Source organism: Aquarana catesbeiana, linkage group LG10 (genome assembly GCF_042186555.1).
Source record: "Aquarana catesbeiana isolate 2022-GZ linkage group LG10, ASM4218655v1, whole genome shotgun sequence".
Classification (NCBI taxonomy): Eukaryota; Metazoa; Chordata; class Amphibia; order Anura; family Ranidae; genus Aquarana; species Aquarana catesbeiana.
Window position 1 is genome coordinate 23,496,178 of NC_133333.1, and position 19,660 is coordinate 23,515,837.

The window sequence follows — 19,660 nt, forward strand, 5'->3', positions numbered from 1 at the left end:
AGCTCAGCTTGGGTGCCCCATAGCAAGCTGCTTGCTGTGGGGGCACTCAATAGGAGGGAGGGGCCAGGAGCTCCAGCCAGGGACCTGAGAAGAGGAGGATCAGGGCTGCCCTTTGCAAAACCAACTGCACAGAGCAGGTAAGTATAAGACTTTCCAATCACTTTAAGCCCTCATTCTCACGAGGCGGATCCGCTGACACGGAGTCCGCCTCTGTCCGCCACCTCAGCGGGAGATCTCTCTGTTGATCTCCGCTGAGTCGGCGGATGACATATCCCTCTCTGCTCACTGAGCGGGGAGGAGCTTGTTGAGCGCCGCTGGTCGCTATGGAGAGATCGGACGAAAACGCAAAGCATGTCCGTTTTCATCAGATCTCACCCGATCCGACGGATCGGACCGGGTTGGATGTCAGCGGACATGTCACCGCTGACATCCGTCGCTCCATAGCCTTACATGGAGCGCCCGTTCAGGTCCGCCGACAAAACTGACAGGCAGACCTGAACGGTCCGTTCATGTGAAAGGGGCCTAAGGGTGTCTACTTTCCAAAACAGGTCATTTTGGGTGAGTTTGTAGTGTCCTAGCATTTTATTGGATACATTTTAAAATAGAAGATAACGGAAAACATTTTTATTTAAACATTTTTGATTTTCTTCCTTTATAAAGAGACAAATAAAAAAAAATACCCAGTGGCTATTAAAAACTATCAAAAGAAAGCATCCTCTATCTCAATAAACAGATATAATAATTATTTGGGTACAGTGTGCACAACCGTGTAATTGTCAAACTATCACAGCACTGAAAAATGGCCCAGTAATAAGAGGCTGGCACTCAGGTGGGTAAAAGTAGCCAAAACGTGGATATCTGATTGGATTAGAGATATTGGACTCAGAAAATGACTGCTCTTGATGATAAGGTGGTGATGGTCATAGGGCAGCACAATGGCTAAGTGGTTAGCACTTACCTAGCAGCACTAGGCTTGTTGATTGGAATCCCAACCATGGCACTAGCTGCCTGGAGTTTGTAAATTATTTTTTATCAAAATATCATACAAACATAATAAAACCGTATTTACACAAAAATAAACAACTAAACAAAAGCATGCATGCTCACATCAGCAAGTAAAGAAAACTGTTTCCTAACAAGGTAACATAGAAAGAAACATATTTAATGACAACAAAAAAAGAGACTACAAACCCCGAACCTCAACCTAAACACAATCCAGAAAGCTAAAAAACATTTTGAGATTTAATCGCCATCAGGATGCAATTCCAACCCCCCCATTAACCCCTCCCCCCACATCATTCACTTGGTGCAGACAAGACAGAGAAAATAAATCGCTCAGGAGAACTTGCTTTCAGGTGTGTGTTTGTGAATCCTTCAGAGGAGAGGAGTCCCAGGTGCTGGCTAAATGCAAATTGAAGCAGGGTTTGAAACAGGAAAATCTGGATGCCGCACACCGGATAAAGTTGAAAACATCTTCTTTATTGTAAAACTTGGATCATAAAAAACAGGACAATCAGGCGGGTGGTATAGACACAGCTGTGTCTATACCACCCGCCTGATTGTCCTGTTTTTTATGATCCAAGTTTTACAATAAAGAAGATGTTTTCAACTTTATCCGGTGTGCGGCATCCAGATTTTCCTGTTTCAAACCCTTCTACATCATTCACTTTGCATTCTGCACCAGCCACCCTCATTCCCTTCCCACCTCCCCCTCCACCATCATCCAATCCATCAATCACTCCACCCCTCAGTGTCTGCCGACCTCCAGCCGCACTTCTGTTACGCCGAGGAGGAGGGGATGGCACCACCATACACGCTGGTCCAGCACCCTCCACTGCCTTCACTACACTAGGAGAAACAATAGGTGTGGACACAGACTTGACAACCACACTTTCTGACACTGACTGGGGAACCACAGACTGGGGGGGACACGGACACCACAGAGGGCCTCACAGACACAGATTCTGAGGGGACAGAGACTCTAGGATCCCCTGGTACAACCTCCACCAACCCAAACTCTTCTCTACCCAGACGGAAGAATTCCTCCACTAGCTCTGGCTTATTGTGCAAAGCCTCAGGGCACCGGCTATAAGGGTGTCCAAACTTATCACATAGGTTACATGCCTGGAGTTTGTATGTTCTCCCTGTGCCTGTGTGAGTTTCTTCCCTCACTTCAAGGACATGCTTGTAGGTTAGCTAAATTTGCCCTAGGGACCTTAGATTTTGATGTGAATGTACAATATACTGTATATGTAAAGCATTGTGTAAATTGACGGTGCCATATAAGTACCCATAATAAAGCAGGCATAGATTTGTTTGTGGTTCGATGGAAAATGGCTATGTTAGTGATATACTAACATTTTTTTAGTACTGTTATATTTAGGTGGTAGTGGGGTGGGACCAGTTACTGTTGGTCGTTTTTTACTGTATTTTGGGTGCAAGATGCCACAACTGGTTCCTCATCAAGTCCGTCTTCTGGTAAGCAGTGTGTTCCAAGTTGTTGCTTGTGTTCATATTTGCTTGTTTTGATTGGCATTTACACAGTCATGGGCGGGTTCAGTTTTGTCTGTATCTCCCAGATGGTAGATATGTCATTTGTAGGGGCATTGATATAGTAGACATGTCATTTGTAGGGGCATTGATAGACCCTAGTACTATGGATATTTTCCCTGGGTATTCTACTAAATGCCTCAAGTCTTTTTTTGCAATAGCTTCTCTTAAAAAAAAATAGCAATACGGTACCCAAACCACTCCATGCTAAGGGGAAGAAAACGTACTGACAAACAGTCACGTCATCCAATGGTGAGCAGCTTCCATAAACAATATAAATATCACTATGTTTTCGAGCAATAGTCTGCCACTCCCAGGCAGGGCTTCACTGTTTAATAAATAGATGAATAAAAACCAGTCCGCCATCATACAGGTTTGTGGTAGATAAGGAGTCCTTTATACAATGAAATATGTGACAATAGATCCCAATTCCAGCATCAACTTTCCAAACCCCACCTCGGCGCAGTTGGTGACCACCACTCCCCACAAGACACCGCACTCACCGGAACTAGTTGCCTCTCATTTTACTGACCGGTATAACTCATAACTCGCATGGACTGCATAGCCTTTTCCCCTATAAGAAATCCTTGCAGCTTGAGATGTTCACCTTTGGGTGGACAATTATTTTCCACTAAAGCGCAAACAAACATAATCCACATAGCGTATTCATCCCTGCAGGTGAATGTGATGAGACGCTGGGATCACCAGCCACACTATCTGAGCGAGATACTAATATGATTGCATTGGGATCAATGAGCTTTTTATCCTTTTACTTTTGTGAGCGTTTTTAATTAAGAGTGTTTTATTCAAGAAAGTATGTGAATGGGATTATGTTATATAATGAAATGTATTTATTAAAAGAAATAAAAAAACACAGTTTTCTCATAGGAAATATGTATTTTTCCCTTCTGCTATTTAAAGAATATGTTTAATTTTGCTAATAACTCATATAGGAGTTTATTTTGTTATTTTCTCTGAAGGTTTTCATAATGATTATCTGAAGGTAAGTCTTTTCTTCTAGCTGCAGGTTGAACAGGGAATGATGGCTGTAATAAAAAAAAAAGAGATACATTATTTTTTGATTAAAGCTGATGTCTTCTCTAACCAACAAATCAGATGAAATGACTCCCTAGCACTAAAACTGTTATGCCGCGTACACACGATCGGAAATGTTGGATGTGAGCTTGTTGGCGGAAAGTCCGACCGTGTGTACGCTCCACCGAACATTTGTTGTCAGACTTTCTGCCAACAAATGTTGGCAAGCAGGTTCTCAAATTTTCCGCCAACAAATGTTTGTTGTCGGAATTTCCGATCGTGTGGACACAAGTCGGTCGGAGAAAAGTCCACGCATGCTCGGAATCACGGAAGCGCTCGGTCTTGTAAAACTAGCGTTCGTAATGGAGATATCACGTACGTCTTGTACGTCACTACGTTCGTAATTGTTGGCCAACATTTGTGTGACCGTGTGTATGCAAGACAAGTTGGAGCCAACACCCTTCGAACAAAAATCCACAGTTTTGTTGTTGGAAAGTCCGATCGCGTGTACGGGGCATTAGACTTATGCTGCATACACACAACCAGTTTTGCCGTCGGAATAAACTCCGAAGGTTTCTCCGACGAAACTCCGACGGAATTTCATTCAAGCAGTCTTGCCTACACACGGTCAAACCAAAGTCTGACCGTCCAGAACGAGGTGATGTACAACACTTACGACGGGACTAGAAAAAGGAAGTTCAATAGCCAGTAGCCAATAGCTTCCGTCTCGTACTTGCTTCAGAGCATGCGTCGTTTTTGGTCCTTCAGAACAGCATACAGACAATCAGTTTTCCCGATAGGAATTGGTTCCGTCTGAAATATTTAGAACATGTTCTATTTCTAGGTCCGTCAGAATTTTCAAAAAAAAAAAGTCGGATGAGGCCTACACACTCGATCGGAATAGACGATGAAAAGCTTCCGTTGGACTTTTTCTGTCGGACATTCCGCTCGTGTGTACGCGGCTTTACACTAGTGACTACTCTAGTCAAAGACAATCTTAGGGATACTTAAAGTGATAGTAAACCCTCATCTTGTAAAACAACCCATTCAGTTTAAAAGAGAAGTATGGAATTTGCTTTTTTTCTGAATCATACTTATATAGGTGGATGCAGAATCGGCCCAATGCTGCATCTGTCTCTTGCCGGCTCTAACACAGAGAACCGAGCGATCATACACCGGTGATTGCTCGGTTCTCAGACCTCCCTGAGCAGAAAGCTGGTGATTGTCAGTCACTGGCTTTCTACACTGCACCCCCCACTGTGCTCACTGGAGTGCTGAGCTGTGGAGGGGACGGAAGCGGCCAGCTCAGGTTCTCAGTGGTCTGCTGTGAGGCTGAGTAGGGTGCCGGTCCAGGCATGTAGGCGCTATCCTTCCCGAGCCTGGACCGCCTCTGTGACATCAGCGGACAGCGGGCTTCAGCCCACTGTCTGCTAAAAACAGGTCACGGGAGTGCAAAATGGACTGAACTCCTGTGATTCACAGAAGTACAGTCAAACAAGCTTTGGCTGTACTTCTCCTTTAGAATAGAAATGAAAGGTAAAAACATTTTTGTATAGATAAAAAAAAAACATTCAAAATACCTTTTTTTTCCCTTTGTTCTCAGCTGCATAAGAGCTGGGAGGAGGAGAAGTAGCAGCACACTAAGCTTCCCAGTGAATGGCTGTGAAGCGTGGGCATGTCAGGACACGTCCATACCTCCCAACATTTTGAGCTAGGAATGAGGGACACCTACTAGCAAATGTATGTAGGCATAGGATACGCCCCCTGCCACACCCCCTTAAAGGAGAATTAACTAAAAACAAAAGGTTAATTAAATTCACAAGTGCTTTTTTTACCACTACTATTCCTTTATACTGGCTTTTAAAATGAACAAATGCAGCAATTTAGAAATCGGATGAAAGGTTTAGCACTGGGAAACACTTTTTGATAGATAAAAAGTGCATTTTATATACAACTATGAGGATCAGACCAAAATGAGGAGGGATGAGGGACAGAGGGACATTGCTCCAAATCAGGGACAGTCCCTCGAAATCCGGGACAGTTGGGAGCTATGCTTGAACCCTGAGTGGGAGACGTGTAGTTAAACAGATCAACAGGCAAATTTCTCGTAGCTAGCCTGGGGAGAAAAGAACCCTGTCTGATCCAAAAAAAATTTAAAAAAAAAGCATCCAGACCAGGATTAGAGCAAAAAAAAATTGGTGTCAATGTGCTCCGGAGTCTTTGTAAGTGCAACTGAAGCATTCATCTTGTCGTTAAACAAGGAGTACACTCTGAGTTATTTGGGGCACCTGCATTTTGTTTTGCATGAATTAAAATGTACCGGTCATTTCATTACCTTTAGAGTATCATAATCATTTAAAACGTCTGTTTTTATAATATCCGTATATGTGGCATCTGGTTGTTGAGAATTCTGGGGACAGAAAGGAAGAGAAAGAAAAACATTCCCTTAAGATTTAGGTCTCATAAACCAAAATTAGGAAAACAGAGAATTTTACTATGGCAACATCTATGGTGTCTCACAAAAATCCAATGATATTGAGAAGGTTTGTCTGTACAGAATCAGTATGGCAAGAGAATACCGATCATATAAGCACACCCTTGCTTGCAAACCTTCCCATTCAACCAATGGGCAACTATTCATAAGCAATATTTCATATTTACTTAATAAAAAAGAGTATTTTTAAAAAATCTTTTTTTTTAGCTCAGAGCATAGTAACTAAATAAATAAAATATGCAAAAACAAATTACAGTTTCCTTAAATAACTTACCTCATGACTTGATGATGCCTGACGTGCTTTAATTCTAAATTTTCTTTTTCTTAAAAAAAAAATTAAAAAAATAGTCAGAATAATTATAATGGTACGGTTTAGCAATAATATTACATTTTTAATTACTTGTGGGATGGGGGTAAACTAGAAATTTATTTAAAAAATATATAGTATGACACCGGATTATTACCCAGCCTTAAAACTTTCAACTGTCAGAAACCTGTTTAAAACATTTTTATATTAATGTGTTTTTTTCTACAAATGGTTTTATATATCTCTATGTTGATTGAAATGCAAGAACACACAAATTGGGTTGTTTTAACCATCTCCAAAACTCTTTAGCATAAAACTGATTTCCTATGTTCTATATCAGTGATGGTGAACCTTGGCACCCCAGATGTTTTTGAAACTACATTTCCCATGATGCTCAACTACACTGCAGAGTGCATGAGCATCATGGGGAAATGTAGTTTCAAAACATCTGGGGTGCCAAGGTTCGACATCACTGTTCTATATGATATGAGAGGTTGGAATAGATATTTTTCCAGATACACAGATTCTCGAATGTTGGCCTTCTCCTTGACCTACCCAGAAAAAAAAGTAATTGTGTAGTCATTGGTCTAGCTTCCGGCAGACTAGGCTTTTACTGTAGCTGTCCCTGCTACCAAGCAACTTAGAACAGCCTTTGTTTCACACTCTATGGACATCTAGAGTTGTAGCCTGGGCTGCAGGAGATTGTGGGAGATTACTTTTGTGGTCAGAACTCCTTATGATGCTTACTTTTGACATTATTTCCTGAAAATATGAGAAAATAAGGTAGAACAGCTTTTGATTGATTACTAGGGGCCAACACAGGCCATTTTGCTAGCAGAGTTTTTCACGCATGAGATCCACTGGCCATGAAGGTGTTTTATAACTAAAACTAGCTTGGACCAAAAAATGTCTGCGGTTTCCTTGGGTGACCTGGCTGTCTTACCTTATAGAGAAGTAGACAATCACAATCAAAAGGATGACTCCAGCCAAAATACCGAGAATCAGAAACAAATTAGAATTGTCTTTAATATCAGTTGAGCCTTTATCGGTGTTGTAATCTATGCAGAAGAAAGTTAGAAGGTACAATAAACACTCATGTACAAATATTATTTAAAAAGCAATATTACATACAAGACAAGACAAGAAAGGCCAAAGAGCCCATTACACGTTCAAGGTAAAGGAATTCATGGGATTGCCACACAGTTGATGCAGTTTTGGATGGATTGGGTGAAGATTTGATATGTCTACAGACAGTAGGGAACACCCCCAACTTATCTTTTAGAAGGGAAGAATCAAAGATGTTTGATTTTCCTAGATAACGGATTAATGCATGTTAATGGTTTTCAACTAATAATTGTCTGACACTTTAATTGTACCCATAAATTTAGCCTCCATCTCACACCTTTGGCCGACCTAAAGCTGGTCTCCAGTCTCCCCCCACCAAAAAAAAATTTAATCAAAAGACAGCAGCTACAAATACTGTAGCTGCTGACTTTTAATATAGGGACACTTACTTGTCCAAGAATTCAGCACTGCCCTCACCCGAGCCGCTATCCCACTAAACATGTGCACACTGAAATATTTTGTTTTGGAATTTAGTTTTCGTTCGAAAAATATATTTATTTAGTTACTCCCGAAATTAGTTTTTATTTATTTTGTTTCTTTAAAAAATGCATTTGTCCGAAAATCGGAAATAATTAAGGTCGAATCTGTCATTGAAGGCTTATGGTGTCTGTCGAATGTTCTAAGAAGATTCGACGGAGCAGCTAAACTGTACGACGCCGCAATCGTACATTTCCGGCTCGAATGTTCCGCCTACAAGCTATAGTAGAATTCTAATGTTGTATGACACTAGTAATAATTATATTTATTAATTATTATTACTAGTCAACTAATATTAGAATTCTTTTATAGCCTATGGGCGGAGCATTTGACCATAAATGTCCGCTCGCGGCGACTGCTTCGTCGAATCTTCATGTCGAATCTTTTCTCTCTATGTCGAAGAATCTTGGACTAATAGAGTTAGGTTAGGCACATTCAACCTTTTTTGCTATTGTCTCTATAATGTCGAATCTTTTCTCTCTATGTCGAATCTTTTCTCTCTATGTATAATAATCTTGGAATAATAGAGCTAAGGTTAGGCACATTCGACCACAGGTTCGATGGACACAGATAGCTATTGTCAGCGTCATGTCGAATCTCCTATCTACATCGAACTGTTGTCGCAACGAAAACGAAAATAAAGCATTTGTTTATGTCGGATCTTTCGGTTTTCGGATTCTGCACAATTGTTATTGTTTGTTGAAACGATAAAGAAAGTACCTGAAAATGCATTCGGACGAAAACGAATGCACATGTCTATATCTCACTGCGCATGTGCAAGACACACTGTGGTTTATGAATGGTCCCTCAGTCTTCTGGGATCTGTGATGTGTTCCAGAAAGCTGCAGAGGAAGGAGGAGGGCCAAACTTCCGCGATCCGAAAGGTGGAAGCGGTTACCTGTCAAAACCAGGTACCCGCCCTCTCCCAAAGAGTGCCAAATGTTAAAGAGGAGGGGTGCAAACAGGGGGAAATTCCCCTTTTGGGGAAGACCAGCTCCAGGGCTTTTTGTTTTTAATAGTGGTGCCCCAACTTGATTTAAAATAAAAATGCAGCTCTGACTGAAATACTCATCCACTCTGCTGTGCTATTCCCTACAATATGTCTACTCAATCACAAGATCGCAATGCGGGCGTTGTCACGTCAGTGCCGCTGTCTGTATCATCCAAAACCACCAACTGCTGGAAAAGAGGCCAAAAGGAAGATCCTGCATATCAAGAGAGCAACCTGAAGACATCTATAAATGTAATTATAATGAAAACAGAAAATCCTGTCACTGGTGCCAAGTTTTGCTGTACAATGTCAACTAAATACGCAACATTTCCAGAATACGCCCCTTTCTAACTAATGACACCACCAAGCTTCTAATTCACTCCCTGGTTATCTCTCGCCTCGACTACTGCAACTCCCTCCTCATTGGATTACCTTTCCATAGACTATCCCCCCTTCAGTCCATAATGAATGCCGCTGCAAGACTCCATCTTACCAACCATTCAGTGTCCTCCACCCCTCTCTGCCAATCCCTCCACTGGCTTCCACTCACCCAACAAATAAAATTCAAAGTACTAACAATAATTTACAAAGCCATCCATAACTCTGCTCCCAGCTACATTGCTAACCTAGTCCCAAAATACCAACCAAGCCGCTCTCTTCGGTCCTCCCAAGACCTCCTGCTCGCTAGCTCCCTTGTCACCTCCTCCCATGCTCGCCTCCAGGATTTCTCCAGAGCTTCTCCCATCCTTTGGAACTCCCTACCCCAATCTGTCCGACTGTCCCCTAATCTATCCATCGTTAGACGATCCCTGAAAACCCTTCTCTTCAAAGAAGCCTATCCTGCTTCTAACTAACACTGTTTTACTTCCTCCATCAGCTCATCCCCCCCCCCCCCCCCCACAGCTATTACCTTTTGTATCAATTGACGCTTCCTTTTTAGATTGTAAGCTCTAACGAGCAGGGCCCTCTGATACCAAATTGTAATGTAACTGTAATGTCTGCCTTTATTTTGTTAAGCACTGCGCAAACTGTTGGCGCTATATAAATCCTGTATAATAATAATAATGGCTGTAGGTGAGTATTTACTCTGCTTTGCTTAGTAACCCTGTCCGTGGCTAGTGGGCTAGGGCAATAAGCCTAGGGTGGATGGATGCTTTTTATTTCAGGACAGAATTACTAGAATGAGCCCTGAAAGAAAACATACATTTTTATGCAGGTAGGGACAAAAATATCTTCCTGGAAAAACTAAATGAGTTTTCTTAGAAGTATATACAAGAAAAAAGAATTGTATATCTGACCTGCAAAAACCATCTCTGCGGAGGTGGAGCTTCCAGCTGTGTTGTGAGCAATACAAGAGTAAGAGCCAAATCTATCCTCATTGCTGTCTAATACCAGGATCTGTTCAGTTTTATCAATTAGGATATTTCCAGCCTTCATCCAGGTGTAATGGGTCACACTGGGCCTGCAATTTGCAAAAGTGCACTTTAGCTCAGTGGCTCCCTCTGTTGGGTGAAGCACAACGACTTGAACTCCAGTAGCAGCGTCTATAACATACATAAAATCTGTTGCAAAATAATATATTACAAACTAAAGGTTTGTCTCTGTAACTGCTGAGTAAGATATACATACATTGCACAGGAATCTCTTTTGGTGGTGATTCTCCTCTCCCAACAGTATTTATTGCAGTACAAGAATAGGGTTCCATGTCTTTGCTGACATTCCGTACCACGATTCTCCGGATTTCAAGTCCTAATTTAATTTTGCTATTCGCGTGGTACCATTCATATCTGTGTGGAGGAGGGTTAGATCTGCAGGAGCATGTTAAAATCACATCACTACCCTCTAAAAACTCCTTGAATTTGGGTAAGCTGATCATCACGTCTTTTGGTGCATCTGGTAAAGAAGAGAATATTTTTTGCTTAAAGAGCAATTCCACTTGAAACTGTTATTTTCTGTTTTCTTTCTTGTTGATGACATGTTGACTTCCCATATCTCTCAGGGCCCTAAAGTGACTCTGTCACGGGGGAAATATGCAGGTAACCATTGCGGGTCTCCTCGTGAAAATGCTAGGGTGGCTGTGTCTCACTTAAAGCTAAACATTACCCATAACAACCTAATAAAAACGAATGTTCTTTAGCAAGGAACAGGCATTCCACATTAATAATCATGCTACCAACATTGATGTGTGTTGTAAATTCCCCCCCAGTATTGCTCCTGTTTTTTCTTCTTGCTAGAGGCTGACATTTTATGCCTAGAGCACCCAAACAGCTGTAAATAATAAAGTGGAATGAAACCCATTGATTTAATGGTTTAAAAAAAACAGTTACATTCCTGGATTCCGGGTATGCTAATGCCGCGTACGCACGAGAGGACTTTCCGGCAAACTTTTCCGGCGTACCGGAGTCCGTCGGACAATTCGATCGTGTGTGGGCTCCAGCGGACTTTTTTTTCTCAAAAGTTTGCCGGACTTAGATTTGAAACATGTTTCAAATCTATCCGACGGACTCCAGTCCGTTCGAAAAGTCCGCTCGTCTGTATGCTAGTTCGACGGACAAAAAGCCACGCTAGGGCAGCTATTGGCTACTGGCTATGAACTTCCTTGTTTTAGTCCGGTCGTACGTCATCACGTACGAATTCGTCGGACTTTGGTTGATTGTGTGTAGGCAAGTCTGTTCATTCAAAAAGTCCGTCGTAAAGTCTGTCGAAAAGTCCGCCGGGCAAAGTCTGCCATAAAGTCCGCTCGTGTGTACGCGGCATTACTGTCACATTTGCTTGTGTCTTCAACCAAACTGTCAAACCATCAAATGTCTGGTGTCATAACTGATCACACGTGAAGCACCATGGCAGTTGCAAATCAAATAGAGCTTCCTTGGCTGTGAAGGATAGGAGGATTTAATTCCGCTTTTGGCTGTCAGCAGATCGGCCTCTACAAAATGAACCACTAAGACCCCCTCCACACCGAGCCGCCCATAGCGTCGGCGGTATTTTTAGCGGCGTTTTACCGTTGGATTTGCAGTGCATTTTGGCCGCTAGCGGGGCGCTTTTACCCCCCGCTAGCGGCCGAGAAAGGGTTAAAACCGCCCGCAATGGGCCGCAATAGCGGCGTTTTGCCAGCGGTATCGCAGCGCTGCCCCACACCGCTCCTTCACCGCTCCAAAGAAGCTGCTGGCAGGACTTTTTCTGACATCCTGCCAGCGCACCGCTCCGGTATGAAAGCCCTTGGGCTTTCACACTGGAGACAATGGAGCAGCTGTTTGAGGGCGGATTGCAGGCAATATTTTTAACGCTATAGCGCTGGCAAAGTGCCCTCAGTGTGAAAGGGGTCTTAAGGACTGGAAGGATTTGCCCCCTTAATGACCAGGCCATTGTTGGCGATACGGCACTGCGTTGTTTTAACTGACAATTGCGCAGTCGTGCGGCGCTGTACCCAAACAAAATTGATGTCCTTTTTTTCCTACAAATAGAGCTTTCGTTTGGTGGTATTTGATCACCTCTGCGGTTTTTATTTTTTGCGCTATAAACAAAAAAAGAGCGACAATTTTGATTAAAAAAAAAACTATATTTTTTAATTTTTGCTATTATAAATATCCAAAAATTTTAAAAAAAAAACGAATTTCTTCCTCAGTTTAGGCCAATATGTATTCTGCTACATATTTTTGGTAAAAAAAAATAAAAAAATCACAATAAGCATATATTGGTTGGTTTGCGCAAACGTTATAGCATCTACAAACTATGGGATAGATTTATGGCATTTTTCTTATTATTTAGTTTTTTTACTAGTAATGGTGCTGATCTGCAACATTGCAGGGGACAGATCGGACATTTTTTACACTTTTTTGGGACCATTGACATTTATACAGCGATCAGAGCTTAAAATAGCCACTGATTACTGTAGAAATGTCACTGGCAGGGAAGGGGTTAACACTAGGGGGCGATCAAGGGGTTAAGTGTGTTCCCTGGGAGTGTTTCAAAGTGCATGGGGGCTGGGCTGACTGGAGGAGGAGACAGATCGCTGTTCCTAATCACTAGGAACAGACAAGCTTTCTCTCCTCCCCTGACAGAATGGGGAACTCTTTGTTTCACACTGACAGATCCCCGTTCGTTCTGCCTGTCTCTGGAGAATCAATCACTATTTTAAACAATAGTGATTGATTCACCCTTAGTGAAGGTTTGGAGAAAGTCACTTTCACTTTTTCTTAGTGAATATGCCTCTAGGTAAGCTTTGAAAATCAGCTGTTTCTGTTTTTCTTGCTAAACGTGTGGGGCTCAAGAGTGTGGAGTTCATTAACTGGGAAACGTCTTCTTAAAGCCAAGTTTTAATTGACTGTAATACATACATTTGATGTTCAGTCTTGTTGCATTCTGCGATGTTTCTCCATTACGATAAGTTGCTGTGCACTGAATTTGTTTTCTGTCATCCTTGTGTGAAGGAATGTATATATTCATTAATACTTCTCTCCATTTTCCTCCAGATAGGTCTTCAGATCCTTGTCTGATGGTTTGGCCAGGTTTGTTCCACTTTAGAGAAGGTGGATTGGAGCCACATGTGTGCTCTACAGAGCATGAAACTATTTCACCACGTCCTTCAACCATTTCTGCACTTCTAGTAAGTTCCATTATGCTTGGAGTATCTGTAAAATATTACAGTTAAGCAGGGGCGTTGGTAGGTCTACAAAAGATCTGGGACTAGAGCCCATAGCAGAGTAGTAAAGAAAGTCATACGCTTGGGCGGGCATACACATGTATATACAGTAATATACGTATGTGTGTATATATATCCCCAGAGAGCCCCCCAATTACATCAAGGTCCCCAGAGAGCCCCCTTACATCAGGGTCCCCAGAGAGCCCCCTTACATCAGGGTCCCCAGAGAGCTTCCCCCTTACATCAGAGTCATCAGAGAGCCTCCCCCTTTCATCAGGGTACCCAGAGGGCCCCCCATTTACATCAGGGTTCCCAGAGAGCCCCCTTACATTAGGGTCACCCAGAGAGCCTCCCCCTTAAATCTGGGTCCTTAGAGAGCCTCTGCCTTAAAATCAGGGACCCCAGAGAGCCTCTCCCTTGCATCAGGGTCCCCAGAGAGCCCCCCACTTACATAAGGTTTCCCAGAGAGCCCCCACTTACATAAGGGTCCAAAGGGAGCTTCCCCTCCCCTTTGGGGACCCCTGCAGAGACTTGGGGCTATTGGCCCCAGATTCAGAGCTATAGCCCCAAAAGCCACCCCCTAGTGACGCCCCTGCAGTTAAGTCCCTAAAGTGATGACATTGCTAAAGGGTATGACAGCCTTACTTCCCGTTCAAATTATCCAAAGTATAAGAAAGTAACCTGCCAAAATACTGGAACTTCCTTCCTGACTTACTTACATACTAGTCAGGAAGATATCACTGCGGACCACCAATTATAAGTGGCCAAGGCATTCCCTACCCCACAGCCACACATATAAAAGGGGCATGTATACACCCAGTGGCAGGGCCGCTTATGATTGTCGATCCGCAATAACAGCTTTCTGGCAGGATTGTATCGGACGAGTATCCAAACACACCTGAACTCATGCTATCTGGTTTTACTGCTCCGCCAAGTCTTCATTGGCCTTCCATAATATATTTTTAATACTTTTGCTCACATTAGGTTTAATTCGCAAATATTCGGTAATACTTAGCGCCGCCCCCTCTCTCCACGCCACCCCCTATATGCAATGGATCGATTCATGCATAGCATCTCATATCTCACGAAATGACACTGTTAAATGTTTTATGCAGAATTAAGTTACGAAAATAATAACCAACAACAACGTTAACAATATTAACATAAAGCATGTTTCATTGATCTGACTGTGATAAATAAAATAAGAATAACATATGATTGGCTATTATAAGCACTATATACATCATTACTGCCTTGTTAAGTAAATATTTTATCTTAAATATAGCATTAAAAAAATGAAAACCAATGAATGACACTTTCACTGATTTAGGATGCAGAGAGACTTGCAGCGGAGCACAGCACTGGACAGGGGAGCGGGAGCTGCCCAAGTAAAAGTTTCCTATTAACAAGCTGGTGATTGGTTGCGGCTCCCGCCCAACCCCTCTCCCCTCACCGTTACCACCCCGCCCCCACCTCATCTAGTTCTTTGCCAACTACCACTGTATGCCTGACCCTGCAAAGAGAATGACAGGGGATGAAGGCCGGGAGAAAATTTGGCTCCCATTAAGCTACCCCCTATGCCGCTCCACACTCGCCCTCACCTTATTTAGAGGACTGATATACAGTGTATGTACATACAGTATCTCACAAAAGTGAGTACACCTCATATTTTTGTAAAAATTTTATTATATTTTTTTATGTGACAACACTGAAGAAATGACACTTTGCTACAATGTAAAGTAGTGAGTGTACAGCTTGTATAACAGTGTAAATTTGCTGTCCCCTCAAAATAACTCAACACACAGCCATTAATGTCTAAACCACTGGCAACAAAAGTGAGTACACCCCTAAGTGAAAATGTCCAAATTCGGCCCAAAGTATCAATATTTTGTGTGGCCACCATTATTTCCCAGCACTGCCTTAACCCTCTTGGGTATGGAGTTCACCAGAGTTTCACAGGTTGCCACTGGAGTCCTCTTCCCCTCCTCCTTGACGACATCACAGAGCTGGTGGATGTTAGAGACCTTGCGCTTCTCCACCTTCCGTTTAAGGATGCCCCACAGATGCTTAATAGGGTTTAGGTCTGGGGACATGCTTGGCCAGTCCATCACCTTTACCCTCAGCTTCTTTAGCAAGGCAGTGGTCGTCTTGGAGGTGTGTTTGGGATCGTTAACATGTTGGAATACTGCCCTGCGGCCCAGTCTCCTATGGGAGGGGATCATGCTCTGCTTCAGTATGTCACAGTACATGTTGGCATTCATGGTTCCCTCAATGATCTGTAGCTCCCCAGTGCCGGCAGCACTCATGCAGCCCCAAACCATGACACTCCCACCACCATGCTTGACTATAGGCAAGTCACACTTGTCTTTGTACTCCTCACCTGGTTGCCGCCACACACGCTTGTCACCATCTGAACCAAATAAGTTTATCTTGGTCTCATCAGACCACAGGACATGGTTCCAGTAATCCATGTCCTTAGTCTGCTTGTCTTTAGCAAACCTTTTGCTGGCTTTCTTGTGCATCATCTTTAGAAGAGGCTTCCTTCTGGGACGACAGCCATGCAGACTAATTTGATGCAGTGTGTGGCGTATGGTCTGAGCACTGACAGGCTGACCCCCCCCCCACCCCTTCAACCTCTGCAGCAATGCTGGCAGCACTTATATGTCTATTTCCCAGAAACAACCTCTGGATATGACGCTGAGCACGTGCACTCAACTTCTTTGGTCGACCATGGCGAGGCCTTTTCTGAGTGGAACCTGTCCTGTTAAGTGGCTGTATGGTCTTGGCCACAGTGCTGCAGCTCAGTTTCAGGGTCTTGGCAAACTTCTTATAGCCTAGGCCATCTTTATGTAGAGCAACAATTCTTTTTTTCAGATCGTCAGTAAGTTCTTTGCCATGAGGCATTCACACCTGAGACCTTGTAACACTAACGAGTCACATGACACCGGGGAGGGAAAATGGCTAATTGGGCCCAATTTGGATATTTTCACTTAGGGGTGTACTCACTTTTGTTGCCAGCGGTTTAGACATTAATGGCTGTGTGTTGAGTTATTTTGAGAGGACAGCAAATTTACACTGTTATACAAGCTGTACACTCACTACTTTACATTGTAGCAAAGTGTCACTTCTTCAGTGTTGTCACATGAAAAGATAGAATAAAATATTTACAAAAATGTGAGGGGTGTACTTACTTTCGTGAGAAGATAGATAGATAGATAGATAGATAGATAGATAGATAGATAGATAGATAGATAGATAGATAGATAGATAGATAGATAGATAGATAGATAGATAGATAGATAGATGGATAGATAGATAGACGGATAGATAGACAGACAGACAGACAGACAGACAGACAGACAGACAGACAGACAGACAGACAGACAGACAGACAGACAGATAGATAGATAGATAGATAGATAGATAGATAGATAGATAGATAGATAGATAGATAGATAGATAGATAGATAGATATCTCTCTTGTGGCCAATGGCTATCTACAGCCTCCTGATCACTGCAGGACCATAGACCGTGGTTTGTGTGGGCTTTCCATAAACCCGAGCCTGCTCATTACCACCATAAAGAAGTTTTTACCTGTGACATGAAGCTGTAGAGTCATTCTTCCCTGTTTTGACCAGGCACTTGTCTCCAGATCTTCTGCTATTCCTGGGTAGTAGAATTTTCCACCATCATCTCTCCTCACAGGGTCTATCTTCAATGAACAGCTATTCATTCCAAGTACTAGTGAGGTTCTGTCTGTGTAATCCATTAATGTTGAAGAACTTCCTTGACTGTTAAAAATTTGAGAATGTCTTCTTCGTTCAAAAAACGGATGAAAAGAAGTGGATTTCCTAGAATTCTCATGATATAAAAACCAAACAGTACTGGATGTCCCAGAATTCTCACGAGGGCGGAATGTACAGGGAATCTCCACACAGGATCCAATCAATCCAACAACTTCTGTAGGAAACTCCCATCTCTGACACACAAGTCCTGGCCGACGTGAAAATATATATTACATTTTTTTTTTATAGTGTATATTTATCAAGTTTTCTTAAAACATGAATCTAGTTTACCTTTAAAAATTGTAAATAGCAGAATCTTCTTTGTGATACTCATTCTGTACTGGTCAGTGACAACTTTCAATCATGGGTGCAACTGTAAAAATTATATATATATGGTACACTTTAATTTGAAACAGAAATAGACCAAAGGGATCTGCAAAGAAAGACTATGTTAATTAATTTACTTAGAGTTTGTTTTTTAATGTGTTAATCAGAGTTTTAATAAAGATGAATATTCAAGGTACAATAAAGTCAATGAGGTTTTATGGTACTGTGTTTGCATGGTACTAAAAAATATCTATTTAGTGTCCAGGACTGGCGATTGACCTTTAGACATGAATGTTGTCTCTTAGGAAGAGGTCACATTCTCTCTCATTCTCGTTAGCACTGAATATTTTGTATCAGCCGAGTAAGTGGATGGACTGGTGGGGTTGTCTCATAGGAAGAGGTCACACATTCTCTTTCATATCTGATAGCACTGAACAGGGGCGTTGCTAGGTCTACAAAAGATCTGGGGCTAGGGCCCATACCAGCAAAGTAAGGAAAGTCATATGCTTGGACGGGCATACACATGTATATAATATACGTGTGTCTGTGTGTGTGTATGTGTGTGTGTATATATATATATATATATATATATATATATATATATTACATTATACATTTTATATATTATCATTACATCAGGGTCCCCAGAGAGCCCCCCCACTTACATCAGGGTCCCCAGAGAGCCTCCCCCTGACATCAGAGTCCCCAGAGAGCCCCTACTTACATAAGAGTCCCCAGAGAGCCCCTATTTACATAAGGGTCCCCAGAGAGCCCCCCTTGCATCAGGGTCCCCAGGGAGCCCCCCCTTGCATCAGGGTCCCCAGAGAGCCCCCCCTTGCACCAGGGTCCCCAGAGGGCCCCCCTTGCATCAGGGTCCCCAGAGAGCCCGTCCTTGCATCAGAGTCCCCAGAGAGCCCCCCCTTGCATCAGGTTCCCCAGAGAGCCTCCCCCTTACATCAAGGTCCCCAGAGAGCCCCTCCTTACATCAGAGTGCCCAGTGAGCATCCCCTTACTTCAATGTCCCCAGAGAGCCTCCCCCACTTACATCAGGGTCCCCAGAGAGCCCCTCCTTAGATCAGGGTCCCCAGAGAGCCCTTTCCTTACATCAGTGTCCCCAGAGTGCCCCTTCCTTACATCAGGGTCCCCAGAGAGCCCCTTCCTTACACCAGGGTCCCCAGAGAGCTCCTTCTTACATCAGGGTCCCCAGAGAGCCCCTACTTACATCAGGGTCCCCAGAGAGTTTCCCCCCTGCATCAGGGTCCCCAGAGAGCCTTCCCCGCTTACATCTGGGTCCCCAGAGAGCCCCCCTTACATCAGGGTCCCCAGAGAGCAACCCCACTTACATCAGGTTCCCCAGAGAGATGCTCCTTACATTAGGGTCACCAGAGGGAGGGCGGGCAGTGAGAGATGATGTAATCTCTCTGCTTCCCATGGCTGCACAGTGAGAGTGGAACAGCGGTGATGCAGGGCGGTCGGTGAGAGATGATATTAGCCACAGCTTAAGTTGACTGTCTTGTGACCACTCGCCTCACTTGTTCAAGATCTCACTTGTTTGTTGGATATTGAGGCGAGTGGTCACAAGAAAATCAACTTAAGCTGTGGCTAATATCTTTCCACAACCTAACTCTCCGTATTCTGGTGACAGTACGTACCCTCAACAGGGCTTTTTCCTCTCTGGCCCCAGTGGGTCTTCAGGCTCTTTTTTGCCCCTCTATCCTTCAATTATTTTTTGGGGGGGGGGTTGGGACAACGGTGAGCCACAAGTCCCCCTCTTTTTGGGTTTGACGTAAACAGCTGTTTTACAAACATACTACTACTGAGGATTTCTTAGTTGAGAATTTGAAAACACATTGTGCTCTCGCATGTTTTTAAAGAAAAAGCCTTTGGAATGCCAATCATACAATCATACTGTCATAATAACATAATC

General features: G+C 43.0%; 1 protein-coding gene across 3 annotated transcripts; it reads right to left on the reverse strand.

The window, feature by feature from the left end:
- Nucleotides 1–3,378: 3,378 nt before the first annotated feature.
- On the reverse strand, nt 3,379–17,861 carry LOC141110456 (B-cell receptor CD22-like). Of its 3 annotated transcripts, none has more exons than XM_073601806.1 (9): nt 17,698–17,861; nt 17,216–17,614; nt 13,317–13,610; nt 10,609–10,872; nt 10,278–10,523; nt 7,330–7,444; nt 6,354–6,402; nt 5,921–5,995; nt 3,379–3,596 (listed from the first exon to the last, which is right to left on the reverse strand). In XM_073601806.1, exons 1-9 carry the CDS (start codon nt 17,738–17,740, stop codon nt 3,516–3,518), a joined length of 1,566 nt encoding a protein of 521 aa, XP_073457907.1. In that variant the 5' UTR covers nt 17,741–17,861; the 3' UTR covers nt 3,379–3,515. The 3 variants fall into 3 exon arrangements, with proteins under 3 accessions (XP_073457907.1, XP_073457909.1, XP_073457908.1); XM_073601808.1 differs by having other exon boundaries at nt 17,216–17,412; nt 17,698–17,793; XM_073601807.1 differs by lacking the exon at nt 6,354–6,402.
- Nucleotides 17,862–19,660: the final 1,799 nt, after the last annotated feature.

Excerpts from the sequence above, each read along its gene's own strand:
- LOC141110456 (XM_073601806.1), bottom strand. The coding sequence starts at position 17,740 with ATGAGTATCACAAAGAAGATTCTGCTATTTACAATTTTTAAAG. Across the intron at positions 10,873-13,316 it reads AACAAGACTGAACATCAAAT|ATGCACCAAAAGACGTGATG; the intron begins GTATGTATTACA and ends CTTCTTTACCAG. Across the intron at positions 5,996-6,353 it reads AGGCATCATCAAGTCATGAG|AATTCTCAACAACCAGATGC; the intron begins GTAAGTTATTTA and ends TTCTGTCCCCAG.